Below are 25,626 nucleotides of genomic sequence, written 5' to 3'. Positions count from 1 at the left end.
ACTTATTAAAGCACTGACACTATTTTTCACAATCAAGTACATCACAAAAATATTTCACACAGAAGAATTTCAATGAAGAAAGCTTTCTTTCAAAAACTACTTTAACCAATGTACAACTTCTAAAACAACACTCATCTAAGTCTTCAAGCCATCATTTCCCACTATACTCTCCACAGCACAATTAATGGAATGTCAATAGAGGTTTTTATGTGAGATTATAGAAAGAACTCTATTTGCAGTACCTGATTCGGAGACTTGACTTGGCCAACTCACTGTGTTCAATCTCAGCTTTTTTCATATTAAATATCTTTTTAATCGCATTTGCATCCTGTCAATTGAAAGATTTTTTTTTTGTTTAATGTTGAAAGTGAATAATATTGTAATCAGATATATCCAGCTATCTAAAACAGAAATTAAGGTGTTTTTACATTTTGACATAAAACAATTTTGCATGAGAAATGAAGCATGGAACAAAGTCTGCCTGAAAAACTCCCACACAGTATTTTTACAGTGGCCTGAAAACACTGAATAGAAGACCTGAGCAGACTTCAAGCTCATTTTTTTTCATTTTTGTATCCCAATTCTACTAAAAACAATATAAAAAAGAAAAGCCCACTAAAAGCTATTAAAAAAAAATGTAGAGTCTTGAGAGCCTTATGCTCAAGACTTATTTAAGGATCAACCAGTACAGAAAGTAGTCAAGAAAATCTGAACTCAAATCACACTATGAACAGCTGAAACTAACCTTGAATACTTGGGATCCAGGCTCATTGTAGGTTTTGGCATTCTTTGCCAGAAGATCTATGTCCTTGGCCATGGCATGAATGCTTTTATAAGTTCCATTCTATACAACAAGAAGCAGAACTGGTTAAAGTGGCAACCTTCAGACAGCATGAGAGCTAAGCAAATAATGAAAAGCAAAGGAATTCATATTCAATAAAGGGAATGTTCATAGAAGAACAACTTATTTGTAAAGACAATAGATAAGTCTCTGGAAAAAGTAATCAGACAAAGACAGTAACATACATATATGCTAAGTCTTTATAAAGCTCATGAATAAATACTAAGATTGAAAAAAACACTTAACAGATCATACAGCCTTCATTTTGAAGAGCTCTGACAAAATGCTGTTTTAACTTTATTCTCTAGTTCAGTCAGTCTATGTCCCATCCCTCCCTACTACACAAAATGCTAGAATTACAGAACAGTATTTGAAATTACTGGAGAAGTAAGATGAAAAATGCATCAGTACAAAACATCTATTTATAGCACTAGAACAGAAGTAGGTGATGATAATGCACAACCAAGCCTCAGTACTCCAATGTTTTACATGAGCAGCACTTGTCATGGAACTGCTTTAAGCCATTAAACATCAAGGAACCTGAGATATTCTGGCTCAAAGCCAGCACTCCACAGCTCACAATGCTTGATCTTCCACACAGCTACTGCAGCACTAACCCAGCACAGAACATTCAATCACCACAGTGTGCAGGTTTTTTAATAGCAAGGGAAAACACACTGCCTGTCCTGCCACCACAAATCCTAACTTCTAACAATTCTGGAATGCTTAAAAAATGCTGTTAAAAAAGGCTGTACCCTGACACATTAATATGTTCATACCTGTATCCTTTGGGCAATAGTTTTAAGATCTATGGGTTCCTTTATTATTGCATAATAATCTGGATATTGCTGGAAAACAGAAATAATTTATGTATTACTATAAACAGTCACAAAGCTTTTATTCTAACAGCTCACAGAATGAGCCTTAGATGAATTGAAGATAAGAACAGTGTAAGCCTCAAAATATGAGATATTTTATCTCTTATTTTATTTATGTATCATATGTAAAAGTATGGCACTAGGCTCCAACTTGGACAAGCCAGTTCATAAGGCAGATAAAATAAATTATAATTCATCAATGAACTGACTTAAGGGACCAGTTTTGATTGAAAATCAAATCCATGGTGATGGTTTTCAAAATATTTATTCTTCTGGTTAAAATTTTCACCACAAAACCTGAACACCACTGTTCTGAAACAGAGCACTAAAAACAGCTGGAGTTTTCTGCACCCTGAGCATGGCCATCACAGCCTGTAACAGCAGTTACAGAAATGTCCAGGCTCCCAACTTAGAACACAACCTACATAGCTCAAATACTCACCACTTTAGAAGGAAGTTTCTGAAACAGTTCACTTATGAGGCGTCCTGAGGGGTTTGTGGCAACAGCTACAGCTTCAAGAAGCTGTTCCAGAATTTCCTTCAGGTAACCTGGAGATGACTAACGTAGGAAACAAAAATCATGAGAAGTTTTAATAGCAGCCAGAGTGGAGTGCTTCAAGTTGTGCTGAAACATAGGAATTTACACTTCAAAGACAGAAAAAAACAGCTACAAAATACAGATGCAACTTCTGAAGACAACATTGTTTATGTAGATAAAGGTACACTAGGAAACTCTGACTTCAGCTTGACACTGCAGACCGTCAGACACACATTCCAGTTACTGAAAATGTGCATCCCAACATCACAAAAACCAGGCTAGCCCAAATTTCCTCTTGTAGCACTCCAGGAACAGCTGCACTGACTGAATGGGGCACTTGCTGATAACTGATGTCATTAGACATTTATTTTGCTTGCAACAAACCTCAATGTTGGCATGAATTCAAGCACACTTCGTATTATTCCAACTAAACCATAACCATGCTTTACCCATACCAGAAACCCTCACAGCTTTTTATTGCTAGGCAAAAGTGAAACACCCATACAATGCTGTGAAGTGATTAACCAATAAACTTGCATAAGAAATACCCTTTAGGGCATAATTTAACAATGAAAATATTACTCAATGATTTTTCACCCTCTCAGTCAGCTGACATCCACAGGTGCAGCCTCCCCCTTCTGCAGCTGTCATGCCCACACTTACTAATTCAGAATTTGCTTGATTGTCATGTCCTTCGTCATCATCATCATCCTCCTCAGCATCACCTTTCTGAACAAATTCATTTTTTGTGCGCAAATACAGCTCCCACAGTTTGCAGGCAGCTTTATATTCAGGAGAATCTGGCTGCAAAAACAAATCAAACACTCCAGTCAAAATTTCGGGCATTCTCATGTGGGGGAAATTTCTAAGTTATTAGCTGAAAGGTATTAAATACATTAAATAAGTAATAGAAAACTTGGGAAATTCCTGCTTCACTTGTTCTTCAACAGAGGAGTTAAGAATCACAATAAGCATTAGAAAATATAACCTGTATCACTCAAAAGCATCCAAGTCTTTCAGAAAACTTAGCAATAAAATTAACTGGGTTGAGGCTTGGACAAGCCAATTAGATGAATCTGGAGAAATCACTGGGTTTTGTTGAAGTACAACACCAGCATTTAAAACAGACTAAATTTCAGTATGCCAGAAATTCTATTTAAGCCAATACTGCTGTCATTGTGTGGCACTTGAAAATTAACTTCTACAGAAGAATATCAATAAATACATTTGAATGTATTGCAATGGTTTGCACTCAGCATTAACTGAGAAATCCCAAAGAACCTGACGACACACTACCACCTGGGGACACTTCTAGATACATCTTCTAGAAGAGGTAGAAACATTAGTTAGAAAATTAACTTTTAAAAATACAGAGCTGGTCGTGGCAGATGAGCACATGCCTATTAAGACTACCCAGAACAAAGACAGCTTTTTCACCCATGTATTTTTCCTTCCCTTTCCTCTGTCATTTAGGCTCTATTTCAGGTATTCCTGCAGATAATGTCACCTTATTGCTGCTGATTGCACTCTTCTTACTTCACTCTCTCAACCTCTGACAGCTTGTAATACAAACGAGAAACCATCATGAGAACTGTTCTTAATCTTGCCTTATTAGGCTTAAATATTTTCAGCACATTAGACCAGGTGCTGCTTATGAAGAGCAGATTTTTTAAGGGTATTTTGCTCCACAAATCTACTTCATTCTGTAAAAATGCAAGAGCTCAGGAGTGAGAGACTTGACCAAAAATACAAAAAAACCCCAAAGGCTGCTGTTCTGCTGGAGCACTGCCAAAGAAACACCTGCTGGAATAAAGACCTTGACAATCAATCATTGTCCCTGGCTTGTCCATGCCATGGAGCTGGCTGGGGAAAGGTAAAAGGTGAAAAGAAGAGGGTTAAGTTTGTGTGCCACACCTCCAGCTCACAGTTCCACAATTCTCTGGAAATGCCAACATGCATTCATCCTGGAATAATGGATACCTATTTTTAGTCTAATGCAAAATCTCTATGACACAGTTAAATTTTGAGCCCACAATTTTACAGGCAAAGGCAGCACACATTCTGTAAAACCCCAATCATTCTTTCCTGCCATCAAGTCCTTCTCCTTCATGTAAAATCCATTAATGTTGGGGTTTTCATGCTGAGTGCCTTGCAAAGCTCCAGGAGTACAGAATGGATTTGGAAATTTTTGTACTTTTCCTCCTGGAAGCAGAATGTGCAAATGCATTAACCCATAAATCTGATTGTTTCCAAGAAGCTACTACACACAAGTAAAACAAACACTGCCTTTCTGGATGTCACCAGGCTACCCCAGAAAACACTCATTTTGATCATCTCCAAAGTCAAAGATATGTGAAAGGCAATATTAGCAGGTTTAGATTTGCTGTATCATCTCATTCATCACATACAATTTCACTGGTTTATGGATTTAACATAGCCTTTCCAGTTTTTTCCCCACTTCCTTATGAAAACTGCAATAACACCCATTAATATCTATAATAAAATACACAGTTTGGAGGAATTGCCATGGGGGCTGTCTTGATGATATTACATTCACACTTATCATCACTGACCATGACAGTCAATGTGCCTTTTTTTTTCATTTTATTAAGTGGCAAATGGAAGAGAAAGAATCAACACTCCCACTATAAGGCTGCTGTTAGCATAAACATTTCCTTCTGGGAGGAAAAAAAAAATAAATCTTTCTCCACTTCAAAGGGTTACACAGAGGGTATTGTAAAATGAGAAGGCTTTGACAGAGGAATATTTTTCTCAGCTTATATCTCCATTTTTGCTTTTGATCTCTTCTGGAAAATACATGAAGATCATCGCAACATTATTTTACAATTTTCCACAGAAAAAATTGCTATAGTAGGACATCTTAGAAATATACAGTCAACATTATGGAAATATATGCAAGTAACTGCAATATGTGCTGTTCTCTTACCAATAATACTTCAGGCTAAACTGAAGAGGTTTTGGCCTAACCAAGGCAAAATCTGAACATCTCTACTCCTTTTAAAATGGATTTGAGCCTTTACATGTCTTTTTCTCACCTTATAGTAAGCCTTTGCATTGTTAAAGAGAAGCTGGAAATCAGCAGTCAGCACATTCACATCATCATATTCCTCCATCTTCAGCTTTTGTTGGATTTTCATTAAATCAATTGGCTGAGAAACCACTTCATAATAATCTGGCTGATTTCTGTTGCAATGACAAAAACAGGCATCATACTCCAAGCAGTAAAGCACAAACCACAGCACTAAAGCTGACACATGTTTATGGCTAAATAAACCAAAGAAAGTTCCAATATATTCTTATTACAGCTAAAAGGACAGTGCTCTATCAGTCAGCTCACTTCATGCATGTTCTGTTACTGTCCTCAGTTTTCTGAGTTTAAGAAAAATACCAGCCTCTTACTTAGCTACTGCATTTTCAAGGGTCACTTCTATTAACCTTCCCAAGCTGTGTCCTTAGGATTACATCCCACCACTAACACAGAAGATCTTACAATCAAAGGCATAGATGTTTCAGGCAGATGTCACAAGAAACATTTTAAATTAATTCAACGTATCCTTTATTTTTCCCTGAAAAAGAGCACCAATGTAAGGACGTCCCATTGAATAATTCCATCAAACACTTGGATCAAACACTGATGTGAAACGATGACAAATGTAGCTTAGATTTTTCACAAATTTTTGCTGAAGTATTTATCAATTTCCACTTCTCTCTGATTAAAACTCAGGTTCGTTTAACCAGACCTATGGCCTTACCTTCTCTTGGGTGCCCTGATGAAGAGCTCACAAAGGAGCCTGCCCTGCTCATCTTTGTAGTCTCTGATGGTGTTGTAGAGCTCATGGCAGACAGCAATCTGAAAGGCAAGAACAATGAAATAAGGGAAAGGGAGAGAATTTGAAGGAGGCAACAAACAAAAGCCTGTTTACAAAGGGAAAGACAAGCTGCCAATCCACAGCATGCCCTAAAGCAGAAGTCAGACACAACTGGAGAACCTCATGCTTTAGCAGGATACCTGACAAGTGTGCCAGGTACTGCAGGACTTCCATTTATTTTTTGAACACAGGGAGCTTTATTTCAATGCTAATTCTAAGAAAACACCCAAAATGTAAATTAATTCAGTGCAATTCTCTCCAAGCTACAGGCATCTACAAAAACAACAGTGGTTCTTCTGCCCTGCAGTTAATTAACATTAGGCTGCTCATGCAGAGGCATAGCAGAGGCATTGTACACTTCAGCAATCACTGCCTGTGCCATTCCCCACTCATCCCTCTGCATTTGCTATGCAGACACAGCTCTCAACTTCTGCACATTATGATTTCAGCTCATTCTCCAACATCCTTCCTTCTGTTAAAATCATCAGCAAAAAGAGAAAAGCAGCAAAAACAAGATAGCAAAGAAAAAGATGAAAGTGGTGAGCCAGGACCAAGCCAAAGCCAAAGCTGAAGGAGGTCCTAAACAAAGCTCAGCCAAGGTAGGAACAGATTCAGGACCAGGATACATGTGCTAAATACGGTCATTAACTTTACAGTCCAGCATATTCCAGACAGGAACACAGTGTCCCCAAGAAAAATGGTGCAATCAGTAAGGTACTAACAGGATCTACAGTTGGGAGATTGGAAAGTCTCCTCCTCTTCCTGCTTGGGCCTGGTATATTGGTGGAGTGATGGGCATCATCGAAGTCTCCACCGCTGACGCTGCTGGAAGGAGAGGTAGCTCTTCGCCTCTTGGAACCCATGGAATCCAACTTCTTCTATAATGAACAGAAACATTCTTAAAGCCCTGGCATTGCATCCAAACCCTCTGCTGAGAGCTACCTACAGAGCTAGCAAAGCTTCTGATGATATATTTGCCAAATGCTACAGGCCAGTTAAGTCATTTCTGTAAACCCCAACTTCGTGGAAATTCCCAAGAGTGAAGGGAAATCAAAATGCTCCTACAGTTTTATAGTTACCAATGACAGCAAGGCCAGAAACCCCCAAGCTCACACTGATGGAGTGAATTTAGCAATCTTCACAAAATATATTCTTAAACTCTCCACATTTTCATACCCCATCCCATGCAAGACAACTAAACAAAAAACCACTATTTTTAACAAAAAAGCTGTACAGAGACACATGCTCAGTTTTGGTGTAAAAACACTTCATTCCATGTCAAACTAAAAAAAAACATTAAAAACAAACCAACAAATCAAAAAACCAACCAACCAACCAAAACAAATTACAAATGAAAAGGGCCACAGAATACCTTGTGTTATGTTCAAGTGAAAAAATGTCTGGATCACCGTGGGACCTCCCACTCCCACTTTATGGGTGGGATGAATGGCTCAACCATGGAGAAGCAGAAAAAGTCCCCTCCTCTTTTGGCCATCGTTTTGCATTTACCGACACAAGCAGTGACAAATGAATAACCACCCTCCAACAACTATGGTAATTTATGGAACAAGTTGTTGGCTCTTTTCCAACTTCCAGTGACAGCCTCAGAAAAGTATCTTTATTTGTGGCTATCTCAAAGGCTGAGGACAGAACAGATGTATCTATCCCAGCCTACCCCCATTTTCTAACCAAATCCAGGAATTTCTTTTAGGAGGCACTCAGATGATTGACAAGGTGTGGCAGCACAACATAACCACACTGAAGCATTTTTGTTAGAGACAGAGATAACTTCAGGCACATACATGAGATGAATAAGGTAGGAATAATTAACAGTTAGGAAAAAGAAAAGCAAAAGGCCATGGCAGAGGGATGGAGATACAATCGATAATTTACCAGATTTACCAGAGTAGAACCAGCACCTCGAAAAGCCAATCTCCTCATAGTGTCTGATGGGCAAGCACAGATACTGCGAGAAGGGGACACTCTAAGAGTGGCAAACCAGTAATGGTGTTAGTACAGCCACAACTGGAAGACAAGAAAAAGGAAAGAGAGAGGGAAGGAAATTCAGAGTAGGTAGATAAAGAATAAAATCAAAGAATAAAGTGGATAATTACAGTGACAGAGAAAAAAGCAAGAAACAGAAGGCAACTTTTTTTAGCTCAGCAGAAACTCTACCAAGTAATTTTGTACACAGAATGCTAGACACTTCTGTCATTGTCACAGTAAAAATACATTTCTCTAACGTTCCTGAATATGCATTACAGATTTCACAGCCACTTGCTAGAGAATGATTCATCAAGCAGAACAGAGTGTAAACAGAAGTGATACCTGACCTGAGAGTACAAACCAGAAAGCTGTAAAAGTTACAGAATGCGAAGCAGTACAGTGCTTATAACAACATAATGTTAAGGTCAACAAACAAACTCTAAGATGATGCACCTCCATCACTCTTCAGAGTCGGTTTTTATACTCAGATGTAAGCACTAGGTATGCAACCATACACTAAAAATACATTGTTTCAATTTCTAAGCAGCCTCCAAGTCTGATTTTTTCCCCAGAAATTACATGTGAAATATACAGAACAATTTTATGGCAAAATGTTTGCTTCTATGTAGTTCTTCCCACTCCTGCTTTCCTTCAATCAAACCCCAGAGAGATTCTTTTCCTGTTCAGCACTCTGGACGTTTCCATAACACGGACATGCAGAGAAGCTCTCTGGTTTATCAGCAGGCAATTCATTTTGGGAACTGACAACAGCCTCACACTTTGGCACTGCTTCCAACTTTCATCTGAGGGCTACAGTCTGGAGAGGCTCCACCAGACACGTGCTGGGAAACATGTTCCTTGGTTGTGGAAGAAAGGCAGGAGGGACCAGAATCAATAATTCTGCTTCAGCCAGGAACCCAAGAGTACACTCAGTCCAGTCCTATCCTAAAATAAAGACTTGGGAACCTCCCAACCAGCACCTGCCTGCAAACTGCACATCAGCTCTTCCATGTCCACTGTCTGAGGCACAATGCTGTGGCTCTCAGCCACACTGACAAATGCTGTGATCAAGATACCCTCACCACTCATACACAGCCTCCAAAACACATTTTTCTCCTCTAATAACCATGTAAAACATGCATCAGTCTGGACAAAATAACAAACTCTCAGTGAAAGACCTGCTGATACAACACTCTCACTAAAGGTGAGGCTCCAAAACACAAACTTCTCCCTAGACTGCCACACTCCTAAGCACAGAGAACTCAGTTGTGCACAGAAACACACAGTTTTACTGAAAAACCTCTCTCCCAGAGTTTCTTCAGCAATTGCACTGCTGGTTCACAAGTCTCTCAACAGTCACACCAACAATCTCCACCGCTAGCAATGAGCCACCTCCAGTGCAACAGGAGCTTGAGCATTTCCTTGGTAATTGCCCTCACCAGCCATAAAAATGTCACGAAAACACAGCAAGAAATGCTTTGGCCATTACTAATTCACATGTACACTGATACACACAACGGGTGGAAGGCTGTCTACCAAAAGCTGTAAACGAGGACCACAGGTGTCACCCACTCCAATCTCCCTACACAAACAGGTTTTACTCACATCGGACATAATACACTCAAAATAAAACAATGCATTCTCTCACACGGCTCATTTTCTGCCTGCAGGCAGAGGAGAGCTAAAAGCCAATAGATACCACGGGTAGCACTTATTGCTATCAGGATCTCCCACGTTTCACCAGAAACACGAAACACGGTAAATTTAGCAAAGGGAACAAGGGAAGGAAACGCAGCCAGAATTTCCCCCGGTTACCAATCCCACTGAAACCTACTACGGGATGGGAAGAGGGGGCTGGCAGCAACCAGGCACTGTAAAAGGGCATAGCTGGTAAAAAAGCGAGAGGGACAACACATCCATCGTTTTAACAATACCGGGACAAGAAGCAAAGATACCAAATATGTAATTTCCCCGAAGAGCCGGAGCCCCTGCCCGGGAGCTGAGCTGTTATCCCCAGCAGGAGACAAAGAAAATCCCTTTCCCGGCACCGGCGGACAGGACCGTGTCCCGGGCCCGGCCCGCGGTGCCGCCACAGCGGGCAGGACCCGCCGCTGTGCCGGGCCCGCCCCGGTAGCGGCCGTTGTCACCCCGCGGGCCCGGCCCGGCGCCGGGACGGGAACGCGGCGGGAACAGGGCGGCAAGGGCCGAGGCGCACCCGGGCCAGCGGCCGGGCACCGGGACAGCGACACGGCCCAGGCCCGGGGCAGGTGACAGGGGCGGGCGGCGCTCGGCGCCCCGGGCCCGGCGCGGCGGGGCCGCTGCGCGCTCGGGCGGCGCCGCCACACAAAGGGAGGCAGCGGCCTCCAAGCTCCGGCCCGCGCCCCGCCCGCGCCGCTTACCCCGCTGGCTCCGCTCCGCCTCCCGCAGCCGCGGCCGACCCGGGGTGGGTGAGCGGGACCCGGCCCGGCCCGTCCCGTTCCGTCCCGCCGGTACCGCCCGTCCCGACACCGCCGGTGCCGCCGCCGCCGCCGCTGCCGCAAAGCGCGCCCGGCCGCCCAACGCGCCGAGCCCGCGCGACACCCCGGCGGGGCAGCGCCGGCGCGCTTTACGGCAGCGGCCGGCGGCGGGAGCACGTGGCGGCGCCATGAAGCGGCCGAGTGAGCACCGGGCCGGGCACCGGGAGCGGCACCGGGACGGGCAGGGAGGGCCGGCAGGGAGGGCCGGCAGGGAGAGGAGGGCGCGGATGGGGGCGGTGGCTCGGCACCGGGGGGTGGCGGCCGCCCGTGGCCAAACGAGCGGCAGCGATCGAGGAGGCGGGAATCGGGGAGTGGGGCTGGGGGGAGCGGCGGCGGTCGGCGGGGATGTGTGTGTCGGTACACGGCGCTGACGGGCGCGGTGCGTTGCAGAGCTGAGGAAGGCGAGCAAGAGGCTGAGCTGCCACAAGCGCTACAAGATCCAGAAGAAGGTGAGGCCCGGCCGAGCGCGGCCCCCAGCCCTGCGTTTGGCCATTTTGGAGCCGGTACATTGATATTTTGGCCTTAAACTGAGAAGGTTTTCCTGTGCCTGCCTTCAGATCAGAGAACATCACCGAAAAGTCAGGAAGGAGGCCAAGAAACGTGGACACAGAAAGCCCAAGAAAGACCCCGGAATTCCCGGTGCTGCGCCGTTTAAGGAACAGCTTTTGCGGGAAGCCGAGCAAAGAAAGCAGAGGGTAAAATACAGTTTGTGGTAAAGAGGACAAGAACCGAGACCATCCCTTTCTTTAAGGAAGCTTTGTGTGCATAAGTGTGCACTCAGAGGGGCAGTCACGGCAGATTGTACATAGTCCCAGTAGACTCGTGCTTTGGAAAAAGAATATATTTATTTCCAGCATTGTAAAGTGTACAATGATTTGCTCTTTTATTTTTAACCTCACTTCATTTCCTCACTGTGCACGTGAACATGCTGGAAGTGTCATTTCTAATGCAGTCAGAATTTCCTGTGGTGCTATCAGAGTTCTGGGAGTTAAATCATAGTGTTATGTGATTGCACAGAAAATGGGTATCTGCTGTCTCCAGTGTGGATTGGTGTGATGTGGAAACAGCATCTTTATCAGCTGTAGTGGTGGCAGCAGATCTGCTGTTTTGGGATCAAACCTCTAGGTAGGATGCAAAAGAAAGAGTTCCTAGAGTCACTTGGACTGTCAGGAGTCTTAACTGAACTGTCCCAGGAGCTTGGGTCAGAAATGGGGAGAAAGAACATTTCTTCTTTACCACCTTCAAAGATGTTTTATCTTGCCTGGGTTTTTGTTTGTAATCAGCTTGAAGAACTGAAACAAAAGCAGAAGCTCAACAGGCAGAAAGAACATGAAAAGAGGAGGAAGCTGGAAGCTACAAAGAGTGCAGATACAATCAAGGAGAAAACAGAGGGAAAGGTAGGGGTCCTGTATGATTTTAATTCCTTGAACTGTAAGTCATCCTGAAACTGCACCTTCTTAAGCGGCATGTTACATTTTCATGCTGAACATCCACACAAGTATTAGACACTAATTCTCATTTAAATAATTTCCTTTTCTTTTCATTTGCTTTAGGAATCCTCTGGCAAATCAAAAGGAAATACTAAAAAGCTGCTGAATAAAAATTCTAAGAACTCATTCTGCAGGGAGCTCATGAAGGTGAAATGCTTTAACTATTTTTATATCATTAGATGAGAGTCAGCAATAAGACCACTTGTTATTTTCCTGGTTTTTGTATTACTGTTTAGAACACAAAGTTTGTTTATGATAAACTAGAACCCTGAAATAAGGGATTTTACAATAGAAAGTGTTTACAATTATTTTTGTAAGTCACAGCTGTACCAGAGTTGTCATCTGGTCTGTCATGTCTTACTTGATTCTTGTCTTTTTCTGACCCAGGTGCTTGAGGCCTCAGATGTGGTTCTGGAGGTTTTGGATGCCAGAGATCCAATGGGCTGCCGGTGTCCTCAGCTGGAGCAAGCTGTCACTTGTTCTGGAGGAAACAAAAAGCTGTTGTTGGTTCTGAACAAAATTGGTAAGAAACACAGGTTTTCTCAAAGGGATACTGGCACTGTGGTTCTGTGGTAGGTGAGCTATGAGGATTTTAAAGGAATCTGAGATTCCATTGAAGACATAAGATCCAACTCTGAGCTCACAGAAAAGCTGGAAATTACCAAGTTACCAGCAGCTAAATAAAGAAAATAAAACAAGAGCAAAGGAAACTTTGTAGTAGAGTAGCCTTTGCAAGGATTGTGGGGTAGTCCTTCACAGAACATCATTCTGTACCATACAGAGTCTTCTAGCAAGATCCCAGTATTAAAAACCTGATACAGAGGCCATAGATGTAATTGTGATGTGTTCTGCTAAGGCAGAAAGAGACTCTGTGTGCCTTTGGGGAATGTACCCAGTACTTTATACTAGAGTTCTCAGACAAATGTTATTTATCATGATGAAATTAATTTAAGAAGTGAAAGAACTGCTCTTCTTTCCAGATTTAGTGCCAAAGGACAACGTAGAGAAATGGTTGAATTATTTGAAGAAGGAGTTTCCAACAGTTGCTTTTAAATCGGCAACAATGATGAAGGACAAGACTATGGTAAGAGCACTGCAGGCTGTCCCATGAGAAAGTAGTGTTTGCAATTATACATGTTGAAACATCTTTAAAATTCCTTTTCCCCTGATTTGATTGCACTTCTGTGAAAGTGCAAGCCTTCACACTTGGACTGAGCTTTGCAGTACAGTGGGGGAATTCTTACCACTGAAATTGCAGTAGATGAATAAATCTAAGTATCCATATTTTATCTTCTGTAATAGCTCCTGACCATGGGGGTTTTTTTGCCTTTGAATCCCGTAGCAGGTACAGGCCACAAAAAGACATGGACGTATTGATTTCTCAGAATCCTCTCAGTATTTTGGAAGCAAATGCCTTTCAAAGCTTCTTCAAGAGTATGGCAAGACCCAAGACAAAGCCATTCAGGTTGGGGTAGTGGGTAAGTGTTTGGAGAAACAGGAGGAGTTTCCTTCTCCCATAAAGCTTTGGGATCATGTATTACAGACTGGGTAAAACTGCTGACACCTGGTTTGCTAATGAGCTTTCTAGTCATTTATTGTTCTTTGATCTAAAGCTCTCAGTGTTGTACTTCAGCTGACAGTGGTCCATGGTGCACTTCCATGTGTAGCATGGGGATCTGTGGCAGCACAAGGAAGGCAGGATATGTGCTTCACTGGCACTGCCTTCCTCATGCCTGACAAAAATTCCTTGGAATGTAGCACCACAAATCCTTCAAGTGTGAGAAATGAGGATACATTCTTTGTCTTACTTCTGTAGTGAAGACTTCAGATCCAACTCTGATCTCACACTGATGCTTACCTTAGCAAAAATACCTGGAAGAAATAGTTTTGATCAGTGTTAAAAAGCTGATAAATAAAAGATTTATGTGATTTTTCCTCAGGTTTCCCTAACGTGGGAAAGAGCAGCATAATCAACAGTCTCAAGGGAAAACGTGCTTGCAATGTTGGCCTGACAAGAGGTGTTACCAAGTAAGCTCAGTCTGATAAAAGCTGTTCCTTTCCTTGTTTGTTGTGTTTCAGTTACCTTGAGTTTGTGCTTCAATCCATTAGGGGCAAAGCACACCAGTGTGCAGTTTTAAAGGCACAATAAAATTTGCAAGATGAAAGGTATTGGTAAGTGTGATGCAAGCTCTCTTCAGGGGATACAGTGCATAAACTTGATGTTTTCTTTGTTTAAATTTCTATCCTACACAAAGCACATGATGACAAAACATTGAAACTGACTGTATGAAGTACATTCAATCCAACACTGAGCTTTGTGTCGTGCATCCCTTACCATTACCAGTCCTTCACTGATTATCTGCTCACAGTGCATTTCTCTCTGAACAGGTCCATTCAAGCTGTGCACCTTGATAAGCAGACAAAGATGCTGGACAGTCCAAGTATAATTGCAGATCCTTCCAACAGTGCCCTGGCTCTGGCCTTGAGAAGTATCATAGACCCCGAAGGATCAGTCCCAGCAGATGTGCTTGAAGGAGTAAATGCCATCATAAATCACTGCAGTAAGCAGCAGGTGAGCTCCAGCTTTTTTCTACATCTCTAACTGCATCAGACTTCTCTGTAGGTTTCTTAGGCCCAATAATGAAAGTTCATTTTGCTTTAGCTAATTCTGATTAGTGTTTGAACTGCTGTCCCTAACCATGCAAAGTGCCAATGCCGAGTGTGATCCTTCATCCTTACAAACAGAAGGCAGAACCAGCATGTCATGAACAATCATGACAGCCAGAGTAAACAATATTGCTTTTAAAAAGACCTCAGCACCACACAATCAGAGTGAAAAATGATGATATTTTCTGTGTCCTATGGTTACAGTGAAGACCTCAGATCCAACTCTGATTTCACTCTAGTTTCAAGCAAATTAACCTAAGCCTAATTGCCTTTCAGTTCTGTGAGAAGTGTTTTCACAGACCAGTGTGCTGTCTCTCTACACCCACGAGTCTGGGTGAATGACAGATGAGTTTGTTGATGAAGTAGGCATTTTGCTTTGTAATGTTTACTCCCACATGCAAGAGAAAAACACTTACTCTGTCCTCACTGTCATCCAGCTTTATTCACTCTTTCACTCCTTAAACTATGAGAAAAGTGGGCATCTCTTTCTAAATGTGCCATTTGCTTTTACCCTAGGTAATGATGCACTATAATATCCCAGATTTCAGGGACCCTGAAGAGTTTTTATCTTTACTGGCTCACAAGAGGGGCATGCTGAAAAGGGGAGCTGTTCCTGACATAGAAAATGCGGCTAAATTAGTGCTTTGTGACTGGACAGGGTATGTATGCTGTGAACTTTGCTTTATGCTGCTCACCTTTTTCTCACTGTTAATCCAGCACCACAGAAACACCGAGTCCGGAAAAGTACTTAAAAAGGAGAGGCTGCTTTTTTCCCTTCATTTCTCACATTTTACTTGGTTAAAGAGCTGGATTGTCCAACAGATTTAGAGAATGCCATACACAGATAATTTTCTAAAGTAGTAAAGGATACATGAGAAGAGTCAAAGCCTGTTGCATATTACTTCATAGACGGTTTCTGTAGTGGGATTCTGCTTTCCTCTCAAATACCAAGTCCATGTTGTCCTCTTCTAGACAGGAAAGGATTGGGAAAATTCTATTTCTGTGGAAATTTAGGGTGGCTCTTATATTTTGAGGGTAGGTATAAATGTAAGTCAGATTCAGTTACTGGCTATCTCCCTTGCTCAAGTGGCTCAGCTGCTTTTACAGCTCATGGTTTTGCAGGTGACCTGTGGTGACAAAAGTGTCCCATTGGTGTTTCCTCTCAGGAGTGGGTTATCCACTTAATACTGTTAACAAATTCAAATTTATATAGCTACTGAACTGCTGTTAAACAAATGATAATACACAAGTAGTTAGGTGGAGTAGTTTGAGAGCTTTATGCTCTGGGTTTTATTTTTAAATACAGTGATTTAACTGTGTTATCTTTAGTTGTTTTTTAATGCTGATTTTTATTTTCTCAGAGCCAGAATAAAGTACTACTCACAACCTCCAGGATTTCAGAAACTACCACCCTACCTTACAGAACAAAAAGTAGCTGAAATGCAGGAAGGCTTTAATTTAAATAACCTAGAACAAGAAAACAGGAACACTGTTCAAGGTAGGACAGTTCCTGTAATAGACTACCATTAACCATAGAGTCACAGATTGACCTGGGTTGGAAGGAGCATTAAAGACTGTCTTGTTCCAAACCCCCTGCTGTGGGCAGGGCCACCTTTCACTCAGACCAGATTATTCAGAGCCCCCTCCAGCCTGGCCTCGAACATTTCCAGGGATGGGGGAGCCAAGCTTCTCTGGGAAACCTGTGCCAGGGCCTCACCATCCTCACAGTGAAGAATTTTTTTCCTGCTATTTAATCTAAACCCACTTAGGTAAACTTATCTATACTCAAATCCACATTTTCCAGCTTCTAGCAGTTTTTTGTAGATGCCTCAGGGAAAGCTTTTCTCAGAGAATTGTCTTTGCCTTGGTGGCAGAACCCTGTGTGGGAGCCCTGTGTGTGGCAGGGAGGGGGCAGAACTGCTGTGTCCCCTCTCGGGGGCTGGGCATTACATCTGTGCTGAATGACAGGGACTGAACAGACACTCCTGTGTTTTCTGCAGCTTTAAAGCACCCCAGTCCAGCAAGCAGCATTGCTTTTCAGTCAGCTGGAATGACAAATGGAATAATAGAGGAAGATAAAGTGATAGAGGAAGAATCAGAGTGGCAAGACATGGAAACAAGCAAGGAAGAGGAGGAAGAGGAATTCACAGAAAGTGATGACGATGAAGATGACATGGAAGATGATGGTGATGATGATGATGTCAAAGAGGTAAATGAGGGTTTCACTAGGGTTGAGCTTTTTTCCTAAATTAAGGAAACAACCCTGTTCCAAGTCACTTGGCCTCAGCAGTGAGGCTCAGCTACCAGGGGACATCCACACTCTCCCCAGGCTCTGTTAGGTTTAATTTGCATGGGAGATTTCATTAATGATGTCTAAATAATGTCTGACCTGTGACTTGTAGGAAAGCCAAGCTGAGGTCACCAGAAAAGCAAAGCCTGGAAAACAACAAACGAATCTTACCGATTCCAAAGAGCAGAGGGCAGGTGTGTATTCAGAACCCTTGCTGAAGGATGGGCTCTGGTACCTCCAGGATTTGCACTGGTTTCACTAACACATGATTGTCTCTTCTCAGAAAATGAACGTTCCAGATCACTGTCCTTCAGCTTAGATAAACCAGTAGATGAAGATGATGCCTATGATTTTAATACAGACTATGTGTAACAAATCAGGCACTATTTGGAGAGCTGCTACTGGCTTTCAGAAGAGTCAGGAAGACTGGGGTTGGAGCAGAAGCTGGAGGAGTGCTGCAGAACCAGAGCTGCTGCAGAGACTCAATTGTTGCTGTGTCAAATAATGTACATAATAGTGCATCTCCCGTGATAGTTCCAGATTTTATACAGGTCTAGGAAAACTGATTGTTATTAAGCTTTGTCATAAAGTTTATTTCCTATATTAAAGCGTATTAAAGAAATTCCCAATAGACTTGCTTAGTGTGTTCATTTTGCCTTATAAAAAGACCTTTCAAGAGGATAAACCGTTTGACTTTGAAAAATAAATGATGTTTCATTCTATTCATACTCAAACAACTAAATTTCATAGGATATTTTCATTTCTGCACAAAGTCTAAATTTTCCCAGAGGATTACACAGATTTTACCCCTAGATCATGACATTAGACAGTGACTTTTCAGTACATTTTTGGAAAACCTGGAGAATTTTCACATGTAAAAGTTGGCTAGAAAATGTTCCTTATTTCAGCTAGATATAAGGTACTTACCCCGAACACTCATGTTCTGAACCTTAACTTGGAATGGTAAATGAGATTTTATTTGTAATCCATCTCCACTGGGGAACAAGTTGATTTATCTTACCGTGCTCTCAAAGAAGAGTTGTTTCCTGATGGCACCTGTTACACCTGGCAATAACTGGTAAATATAAAGCAAAACACTGCCCTGTGCAATAAGAATGTGCTGCTGTGCTCAGCCTGTAGCAGAAGTGGGAAAGACAATTGCCAAGAGGCCCTGCAGCTGCTCAAAGAATGAAGCATTTACAATAAACACCTCACACTAAATATCTCCTGTGCATCTGTTTTCTTCCTATTAACAGAAATATAATTTCTGTGTTCTTTGAAATTAGTGTGTTTTCCCTCAATGTATGCTGAGGCATAGATTATTTTAGGCAGCTTAAAAAGGTGTCAAGTGCATACACAAACAGGCAGTTCCTTTAAGCCTGATAAAACACAACCTGGTCAGCTGAATTACATTGGTGTTAGATAATCCAAGTAAAATCTTTAAAAGCTGGCAAATTAATTTACTTCCTTGCTCCTAACTGCTCCAAGGACAAGAATGGTTCTTGTTCTAATGGTTCATCAAAACCCAGGAAAATAAACAATAGGTAACAAACACGATTGGGGTATCCATGACAGAAACAGAACTACAGGCAGTAACGGCAGTGAGAGCAGCAGTTTGAAATCCTTCTAAAGCAGAACTAAAACCATATTCACAGTCATGAAGGAGACCTTTACTGCTGCTGCCCTGCGTTTCAGACCTCAGCTGTCACTGCATGAACACAAAGCCTTTTGTCTGAACATCGTCCACTGAGGGCTCTTCACAAGCCTGAGTGCAAACCTCTATTAAATGGAGTAGTTGGCACAGTGGCTGCTGGGATATATCAGCTAATAATAACTATCACTCAATACAACTACAGAAAAACAAACCAACTTACCTGTAGCACAGATGATGAGCAGCTGGCTGCAGAAGGCATAGGCATCTCATTTGATGAGTTTCCAGATGGGGAAAGGCACAGCAGGAAAAAACTATAGCAGAGCATAGCTCACTCGAAAGAACTATGAGGAACTCAACAACAAAATTAATCCATAATTAATACAGCCTGGTCCCCAAAGTAAGTATTAGAAACAGATTGCTTTCACAAAGATCAGATCAATTCACTCTGGCTTTAATCACTTGCTACTATGTACAAAGGAAATACCTTCTATATCAAGCCTGGGATCAGATTGCCATTTACCTGAGACTGGAGTCAGCATGTTACAATTAGCTTTATTTTTGAACAAAGTTTCATCCACCACTTTACAAAAAAATGGGTTTAGTGTTCACTGGCAGTTAAACCATTTTGCATAGTGAAATAATACTTGAAGGATTCATCTTTCAAAAAGGATTCACTTTTGCAGAATTCTGTAAGAAAGACTTAAACAGAAATGGTTGGGAGGACAGTTCATGCAAGAAAGCATTGTTGAGGGAGTTATTTCACAAGATAACAAAACAAAAAACAAAACAAAACCAGGCAGCTCTTAATTACAGTACATTGCTGTGCAAGATTTGCTGGTGCAAGCACCAACTGAATTTGTATCTTGTTCTTAGAAACTTTGTTTCTGTAATTAACAAAATGATCCCCTGCTAAAAGACTTGTAGCAAAGAGCAAGAGAACACAACTGAGATTACATTAACAAAAGTGCTCATTTGTGGAGATCTTCCCTTGTTTTCTGTAGTGCTGCTGGAGTAGCATCTTGTGTCACACAGGTGACATGAGCCTCCTTTGGACCTTTGTATTTCAGAACTGCACCTGAGTAAGTGCATCACCTTGTGCTCCAGAAGGCAAGGTCGGCTCTGTAATACCAGTTGGCTAAAAGAAATGTTCTGCTTGGCTCCAGAAGTTTCCTGAGAAAACGTCATCATTTATTCAAATGGACTCTACTTTGCTTCATAGGCTTCCGAGTGTCTGCGGATCAGGTTGAACTTGCCTGCAGGGTCAGGGACATACCACTTCTCCCAGACTTCTGCATAGGAAGCTGTTCTTCCCCAGGGTTTGAAATGTCCATTCCAATGGAGCAGCTTGGCAGCTTTCACAAACTGAGGAGAGTACCTTTTCCCAGCACTAGACCCTTCAATTCAAAAAGAAGAATTAGTGTTTGAAATAAAGGCAGCAGAAACATCAACGTGCAAAATGTTAACTTCAAAACAAAGGATTTAACAAAGGAAATCTTTTCATTTATGGAGAAAGGAGGTAATAGAGAGGCAGAAGTAAGAGCAAAGTGAAAAACAGGTGCAAGTAAATGTCATTTTGATTTCTGTGTCTATTTTCATATACTGCCTTAACTTCCGAGTTCTTTAAAACCCACTTAACACCCAGATGAATTCAGCAGCCTATGTATTGTTCATCAGAAACATATCCTGAAAAAGCTCTCCCAGCACTGGGGTTTCACCAATAGAACAGACAGGAATGTCTGCCTTTCTCAATAGTTTTGGAAAAAACACCTTGAATCACATCAGATACAATATATTTGTGGAAAATGAGAAGGATTTTGTGAGTCAGTTCAAGAACTAGCCCCTAGGAGTTTGAGAAAGACTCAGGTCCACAAGCCCCAAGATGGAATTGCAAAGCTATTTTTTCTAAAGAACTAAGGACAGAATAGGGAAATAAAAGCTCACTTTGCTACATCATCAACAAGGTGTCCAGCTACAGACCTGGAAAAGCACCCTCGGGGAGCAGCATCACAATTGCTTCATACGTACCGAGATGTCGGACGTTCCACATGGGATCAATACTGGAATGTAGCTTGTAAAATACAATTAGCAGTGGAGGTGTTGTGATGCTGCCAGCCAGAGTCTTACTGTAGAGTTCCTCTCTGGAAGTTGAAAGGATGCTGATCAGTTGTTTTCTCAGCACACACACAGCCCTCCATTCAAGAGGGAAACACCACCAGCAGAACCCAAACCCTGAGCTGCTGGCACCCCAGCCTGGGGTACTTACACCACATTAAGTGCCATCCACTTTTCCAGCTGTTTAGTGATGTTCTGTAATTTCCACTCAGTCAAATTGGCAACAAAAACTCCAGGATTGAAAGAGCAAGTGTTGGCTTTCATGGCAAGCTTTCGGATGGTTTCTTTTTTGTAATCTAAAAACCCAATGTAATTATACTGGGGGGAAAAAAAGAGAGTAGAAATTAGCTTAAAATATATAGGGAAATTCCTAAAGAAAAATTCTACACAACTCACAACAGACAGGTGTAAGTTGAAGTTGTTAGAGTAAATAACCCTTCCTTTAAAATGAGAGAAAGAAAGCTTAAGAGGGGTAACGTTTTAAAAATATGATTATGTAGACTACATATCTTAAGGAATGCTGCATGGTCTTAATAATTCCACATTATTAATATGGTACCAGTCTCAGATAAATTCATTTTCATACATCCAGAAATGAAAAATTGTCTCTTTGACATTCTCAGACCTCCTGCTGTTCCACAACAAGAACTGCTCTCATTGTGAAGCACAGCAAAAATTCTAAGTAATTTACTGTGCCTGAACAGAAACTGCAGGTCCCATTTGTAAAACTGGTTTGGGCAGGGACAGTCATTTGTTTAGGCTGACAGCATTTGGAACATTCTCAAATGTCAGAGATCTACAGTATTGTTATCATACAACAAGATTAAAACTAACCTGATTGCCTGCTCCACGGACAGCAACTTTACTACTGGTTGAGTCACAGTCATCTGAAAATGCAGCTGCGTGTCCAGGTTTCAATGGAGTGTTGTAAAGTTCAACAATATCATCTGGAAAATGGAAGAAAGCACAGAAAAATCAAAAGCTATCCTGACTAAGTGCCAAGTTAGGCTTTGCTCAGTCCATTGTTACAGCAGATAAAGCTACTCAGTTTAACCCAATTCACTCATATTTACAAAGTTTGTAGAGAAATGTTTGGGTTCTGTGAGAGATAAGATACTGACCTCAGCACAAGGCCAGTGGCAGCTAACAAAGGTCCCATACCTTGCACTATTACATCATCATCCACATAGATGACCTTCTCTGCATGAGGTACCAAGTTGGGCAAGTAGAATCTTGCAAAGGTTAACTGTGAGAACAGAAAAGCAAGAGAAGTGAAGAATTAAATGAAAAAATTGTCCAAATAAATTGACTGATTTTCCTGGCACTTATCTACAGCTTTAATGTCCAAGACAACTTCTATCGAGGAAGTAAAATAGGCAGCAATATCCTACAAATTATTTAAAATAAACAGGTTCCATCAATTCCCGGTCTATATAAGAATATCTTATTTCTCCACATAGATCTATAGCATCCCTGAGGTGTTGGCATGCTTGACATGCCAGCAGCTGTATTTCACCGTGGCTAGCAGCGAAAAATGATGCTATGAATGCATATATAGATATTCAAATCCATCTCTCAATATCGAGATATTTAATTTTACTGAAATTTAGAAATTTGATTATGAAAGATTGCTTCTATGCTATGATCTCTAGCTGTGTTCAAAAGCCAACATCAAAATATATTGTTATTAACTACTAATTGCAAAAGGTAATCAGCATCATCCTCACTGGTTTGAAGGTGTCTGCCTTTTGGGGATCCACTTGTACTTTGCCTTCTAAGACACGAGGGTCAAAATCCAAAATTCGGTATCTCATATTTTTCAGAGCGGGGCTCCTCAGCCACATCCTGCAAGCAGAAGAAAGGCACAGATCTTGTTAGATGAGACAAAATCAAGGGAAAAGCAGGAGATCCAGCTAACAATGACATAGATCTTGATGTGGCCACTCACTTCCCTGCCCAAGAAACACATCTGGGATGTAATTGATGCTGACATTGGTGCTGTCGTGTGTGGCCACAGGGGCAAGTCCAGGGTCAGCAACTGCACACCTAGGACATGTGAAAGGTACGAGGTCACTTCTTGTTTTATCAGAAATACACAGGCCTGTTATCACAGGCCCTTCCTGAAACCATCAGTGTGGACAGAAGGGGGTTAGAATAACACAATTAGAAATGTAGAGAAATGTGATTGCCAACATTTGAATTGCCTAGATGAAATGTAGAAGTACCTTTTACAACCCTTCCACCAACAAACTCCAACCTCACTGGTTGGATATAAACCCACTGGAAAAGATGTTTCTTTTCCAACCCTGAAAGCTGAGCAGGAGGAATGGTGGGACTCCCACAGCAGTCCTGTCAAAAAGCTGCCATAAGCAGCAGCAGATGGGACTGGGAGTCAGGGGAGTGCAGTTCCAGGAAAAGGCAGCTTGCTCTCCTCTCAGAAATATAGTTCACCCTGTTGTGGGAATCCAATGAAAAGATCATTACCTCAAGTGATCCACAGTATCATTCAAAGTAACAATGTGGAAAACCACGTTGGATCTGGTGTGCTGGTAAATGCTGTTCATGGCTGCAATTGCACCCCCGAGCCTCTCATCTGAGGCTGCGATGACCACAGAAATCTCCTTGTCATTCCTCTCATCTGTCAGCCTCTGGGGAGCTGCAGGAATGAAATCTATAGGCTGAAGTCCTAAAGGACTTGGATCTGTGGAGTAAAAATTACATACTTGTTTTTATTATTATATATTATTATTACCACACTAAAATTCCCAACACTTCAATTATTTATGCTATACACTTGGATGTCTGAGCTGAGGTGTGGATTATAGTAAACCAGTATCAAACACTCAAAGCACCAGCTTTTGAGAATCTGAGATGATAATGAATGAAATAACACCACATTTATAGAAAACTGCACACATTTAACCACACATATTCACATACTGGAGAAGGTATTAAAAGGCTGAGCTACAGTAGTGTACACTCACCCCAAAACCACATGGTGGGTTCTGTCTGGCCAGAGCAGGTGTTTTCACACCAAATCTTTTTACCATTTTTTAAAAATTAAAATAAAACCCAACATACCTGACAATTCCCGTCTCAAGAAGTCACTAAGGCTTAGGAAGTTATGATGAATGACTAGCAAAAATATGACCACAGCCACTATAAGGATGGAAATGTTCACTGAAAATTAAGAAGAAAAATCTTGATCAATATAACCAGAGAACTGAGAAACTCAGATACAAAAGATAGACAAGCACATATACACATACCTTTCCTTAATGTCATTTTTCTATTCTTATGTTATTAGCATAAGGTTCCTGAAAACCTGCAAGAAAAAAATACAGCACTCACTGCCAGTGCATTCTTCCATGAGGCATAGCACACTATCACCAGGAGTGTCACAACAGTTTCAGTGTCAAAGGCAGTAAACATTTCCCTCTGTCAGTTTTATGACATATGTAAAACTGTACATCACATTTTTAAAAGTGGGTATTGCACCAGGTAGTACCTAACTACAACCACAGAACCACAGGTTGGGTTGGGTTGGAAGGAACCTTCAAGATCACCTGGTTCCAACCCCTACCATGGGCACAGATATCACCCCCAGCTTCTCTGGGCAACCTGTGCCAGAAGCACACCACCTCACAGGGAAGGAATTTCTTTTTAATAGCTCATTTAAACCTGCCCTCTGTCATTTTGAAGGTATTCCCCCTTGTCCTGTCATCCATGCCCTTGTCCAAAGTCCCTCTCCAGCTCTCTTGGAGCCCCTTTAGGCACTGGAAGGGATTCTAACAGGTCCATGTCCTTCTCATGGTAGGGACCCCCCACTACAGCGACATTTCTAAAGAAGATCTCAGAGATGAAAAGGAGACATGCAGATCTTGCCACTTACTTCACTGACAGAAAAAAAAAAGCATCAAACTCCTTCTGACATACAAAAGTAATCTGAGAAGGTCTGGAAAATTATAAGTGTTTTCTTTACTGTTGAAACTATTTTTTTAACTATCTGAACCAGAAGCACCTGAACAAGATAAAATATTATATGTTTCTTTCCATACTTAATTAACAGCAAGATTCTGGTGTTTATGAGATTTTAACAAACAACATTATATGCTTTAAAAAACATTACATTCTCTACATAAAATACATATATTAGAATTTCAGCTGAAGTGTCACCACACAGAACAAATCACCAAAGTGGAAAAGAAGGCAGCACCATCATGTTATAGAAGGGGGTAGAAACACAATACCAATGCAATTTCGGTAAGACATTCAAACATGCTCGTTCATCATTTAAGGGCCGAGGTGAAATCAGAACAACAGCTGCGTATCCTAGCGTGTGAAGGAGCTCTCAAGTAACACACAGAAAGCTCTCTAACAATATGCAAAATTCCAGAACCGGTGAGAGACTTGCGAAATTCCTAAATTAAAACACCTCAGGCTGGTCCGTGACTGTTACATGTATCAGAACCACCTTCCTTCCCGCTGCTGCATTTCACCCCCAGGGCAGCCACAGCAGCGGAGCCCAACAAGTGCCTGTCCCGAGCTCTGTCTCGAGCACCACCGCGCTGCTGGCACGGGGCGGGACATGGAGCTTTGCCTGGGGAGCACAACGCCACGTCCCGCTGTGCAATTCCCAGCGCCAGGGCTGAGGCGCGCACGGACACGGTGCCCCAGCGACACGCGGCAGCCGCGCTGGGGGCAGTGACAGAACGTCCCCTGCACAGGGACGGTCACGGACAACAATAAAACACGCACGGCGCC

At 41.9% G+C, this 25,626-nt stretch overlaps 3 protein-coding genes and 4 non-coding genes across 23 annotated transcripts in view; 5 read left to right on the top strand and 2 right to left on the bottom strand.

Moving 5' to 3' along the window:
• The window catches only part of PBRM1 (polybromo 1), a 56,361-nt gene extending 45,724 nt beyond the window's left edge, over positions 1–10,637 (bottom strand). For 2 of the 16 annotated variants that reach the window (XM_015640705.3, XM_015640704.3), the window contains exons 1-10: positions 10,533–10,594; positions 8,041–8,172; positions 6,870–7,025; positions 6,031–6,128; positions 5,314–5,461; positions 2,921–3,061; positions 2,162–2,278; positions 1,621–1,689; positions 746–844; positions 243–328 (exon numbers count right to left, since the gene is read on the bottom strand). In XM_015640705.3, the coding sequence (XP_015496191.1) occupies positions 243–328; positions 746–844; positions 1,621–1,689; positions 2,162–2,278; positions 2,921–3,061; positions 5,314–5,461; positions 6,031–6,128; positions 6,870–7,025; positions 8,041–8,088 (962 nt within the window). In that variant the 5' untranslated portion in view covers positions 8,089–8,172; positions 10,533–10,594. Of the gene's footprint in view, positions 1–242; positions 329–745; positions 845–1,620; positions 1,690–2,161; positions 2,279–2,920; positions 3,062–5,313; positions 5,462–6,030; positions 6,129–6,869; positions 7,026–8,040; positions 8,173–10,088; positions 10,105–10,532 lie in introns of those variants that run through there. The other 14 variants (XM_015640694.3, XM_015640703.3, XM_015640696.3 and 11 more) reach the window with 10 other exon arrangements.
• A 93-nt stretch (positions 10,638–10,730) lies between these two features.
• GNL3 (G protein nucleolar 3) lies at positions 10,731–17,729 on the top strand. The gene is made up of 15 exons (XM_015640707.2): positions 10,731–10,790; positions 11,040–11,098; positions 11,207–11,344; positions 11,933–12,046; positions 12,203–12,286; positions 12,527–12,662; positions 13,120–13,223; positions 13,482–13,617; positions 14,080–14,167; positions 14,528–14,711; positions 15,323–15,465; positions 16,168–16,304; positions 16,807–17,015; positions 17,209–17,290; positions 17,380–17,729. The coding sequence occupies exons 1-15, from the start codon at positions 10,778–10,780 to the stop codon at positions 17,466–17,468; spliced, it is 1,716 nt and encodes a 571-aa protein (XP_015496193.1). The 5' UTR covers positions 10,731–10,777; the 3' UTR covers positions 17,469–17,729.
• Positions 12,718–12,790, top strand: LOC117245088. The gene has a single exon (XR_004499292.1). It is a non-coding gene; the product is annotated as a small nucleolar RNA SNORD19 (small nucleolar RNA).
• On the top strand, positions 13,919–13,992 carry LOC117245089. Its single transcript, XR_004499293.1, has one exon. It is a non-coding gene; the product is annotated as a small nucleolar RNA SNORD19 (small nucleolar RNA).
• LOC117245091 lies at positions 14,386–14,461 on the top strand. The gene has a single exon (XR_004499295.1). It is a non-coding gene; the product is annotated as a small nucleolar RNA SNORD69 (small nucleolar RNA).
• On the top strand, positions 14,974–15,047 carry LOC117245090. Its single transcript, XR_004499294.1, has one exon. It is a non-coding gene; the product is annotated as a small nucleolar RNA SNORD19 (small nucleolar RNA).
• Positions 17,730–19,185: 1,456 nt separating the features above from the next.
• Positions 19,186–25,626, bottom strand: part of GLT8D1 (glycosyltransferase 8 domain containing 1) — a 6,933-nt gene continuing 492 nt past the window's right edge. Inside the window, exons 2-10 of one of the 2 annotated variants that reach the window (XM_015640709.2) lie at positions 24,132–24,187; positions 23,944–24,042; positions 23,347–23,563; positions 22,590–22,707; positions 22,024–22,108; positions 21,697–21,809; positions 21,014–21,180; positions 20,776–20,888; positions 19,186–20,144 (exon numbers count right to left, since the gene is read on the bottom strand). In XM_015640709.2, coding sequence (XP_015496195.1) covers positions 19,954–20,144; positions 20,776–20,888; positions 21,014–21,180; positions 21,697–21,809; positions 22,024–22,108; positions 22,590–22,707; positions 23,347–23,563; positions 23,944–24,042; positions 24,132–24,147 — 1,119 coding nt within the window. In that variant the 5' untranslated portion in view covers positions 24,148–24,187 and the 3' untranslated portion in view covers positions 19,186–19,953. Of the gene's footprint in view, positions 20,145–20,775; positions 20,889–21,013; positions 21,181–21,696; positions 21,810–22,023; positions 22,109–22,589; positions 22,708–23,346; positions 23,564–23,943; positions 24,043–24,131; positions 24,521–25,626 lie in introns of those variants that run through there. The other variant, XM_033517413.1, reaches the window with a different exon arrangement.

This window comes from Parus major, chromosome 12, assembly GCF_001522545.3.
Source record: "Parus major isolate Abel chromosome 12, Parus_major1.1, whole genome shotgun sequence".
Lineage (NCBI taxonomy): Eukaryota > Metazoa > Chordata > Aves > Passeriformes > Paridae > Parus > Parus major.
The sequence above is the reverse complement of the archived record's forward strand: the minus strand, read 5'-3'. Positions and strand labels throughout refer to the sequence as shown.

Coding starts and splice junctions, on each gene's coding strand:
- GNL3 (XM_015640707.2), top strand. Junction 12,663..13,119: donor GTTGGTTCTGAACAAAATTG/GTAAGAAACACA, acceptor TCTTCTTTCCAG/ATTTAGTGCCAAAGGACAAC. Junction 17,291..17,379: donor TTCCAAAGAGCAGAGGGCAG/GTGTGTATTCAG, acceptor GTCTCTTCTCAG/AAAATGAACGTTCCAGATCA.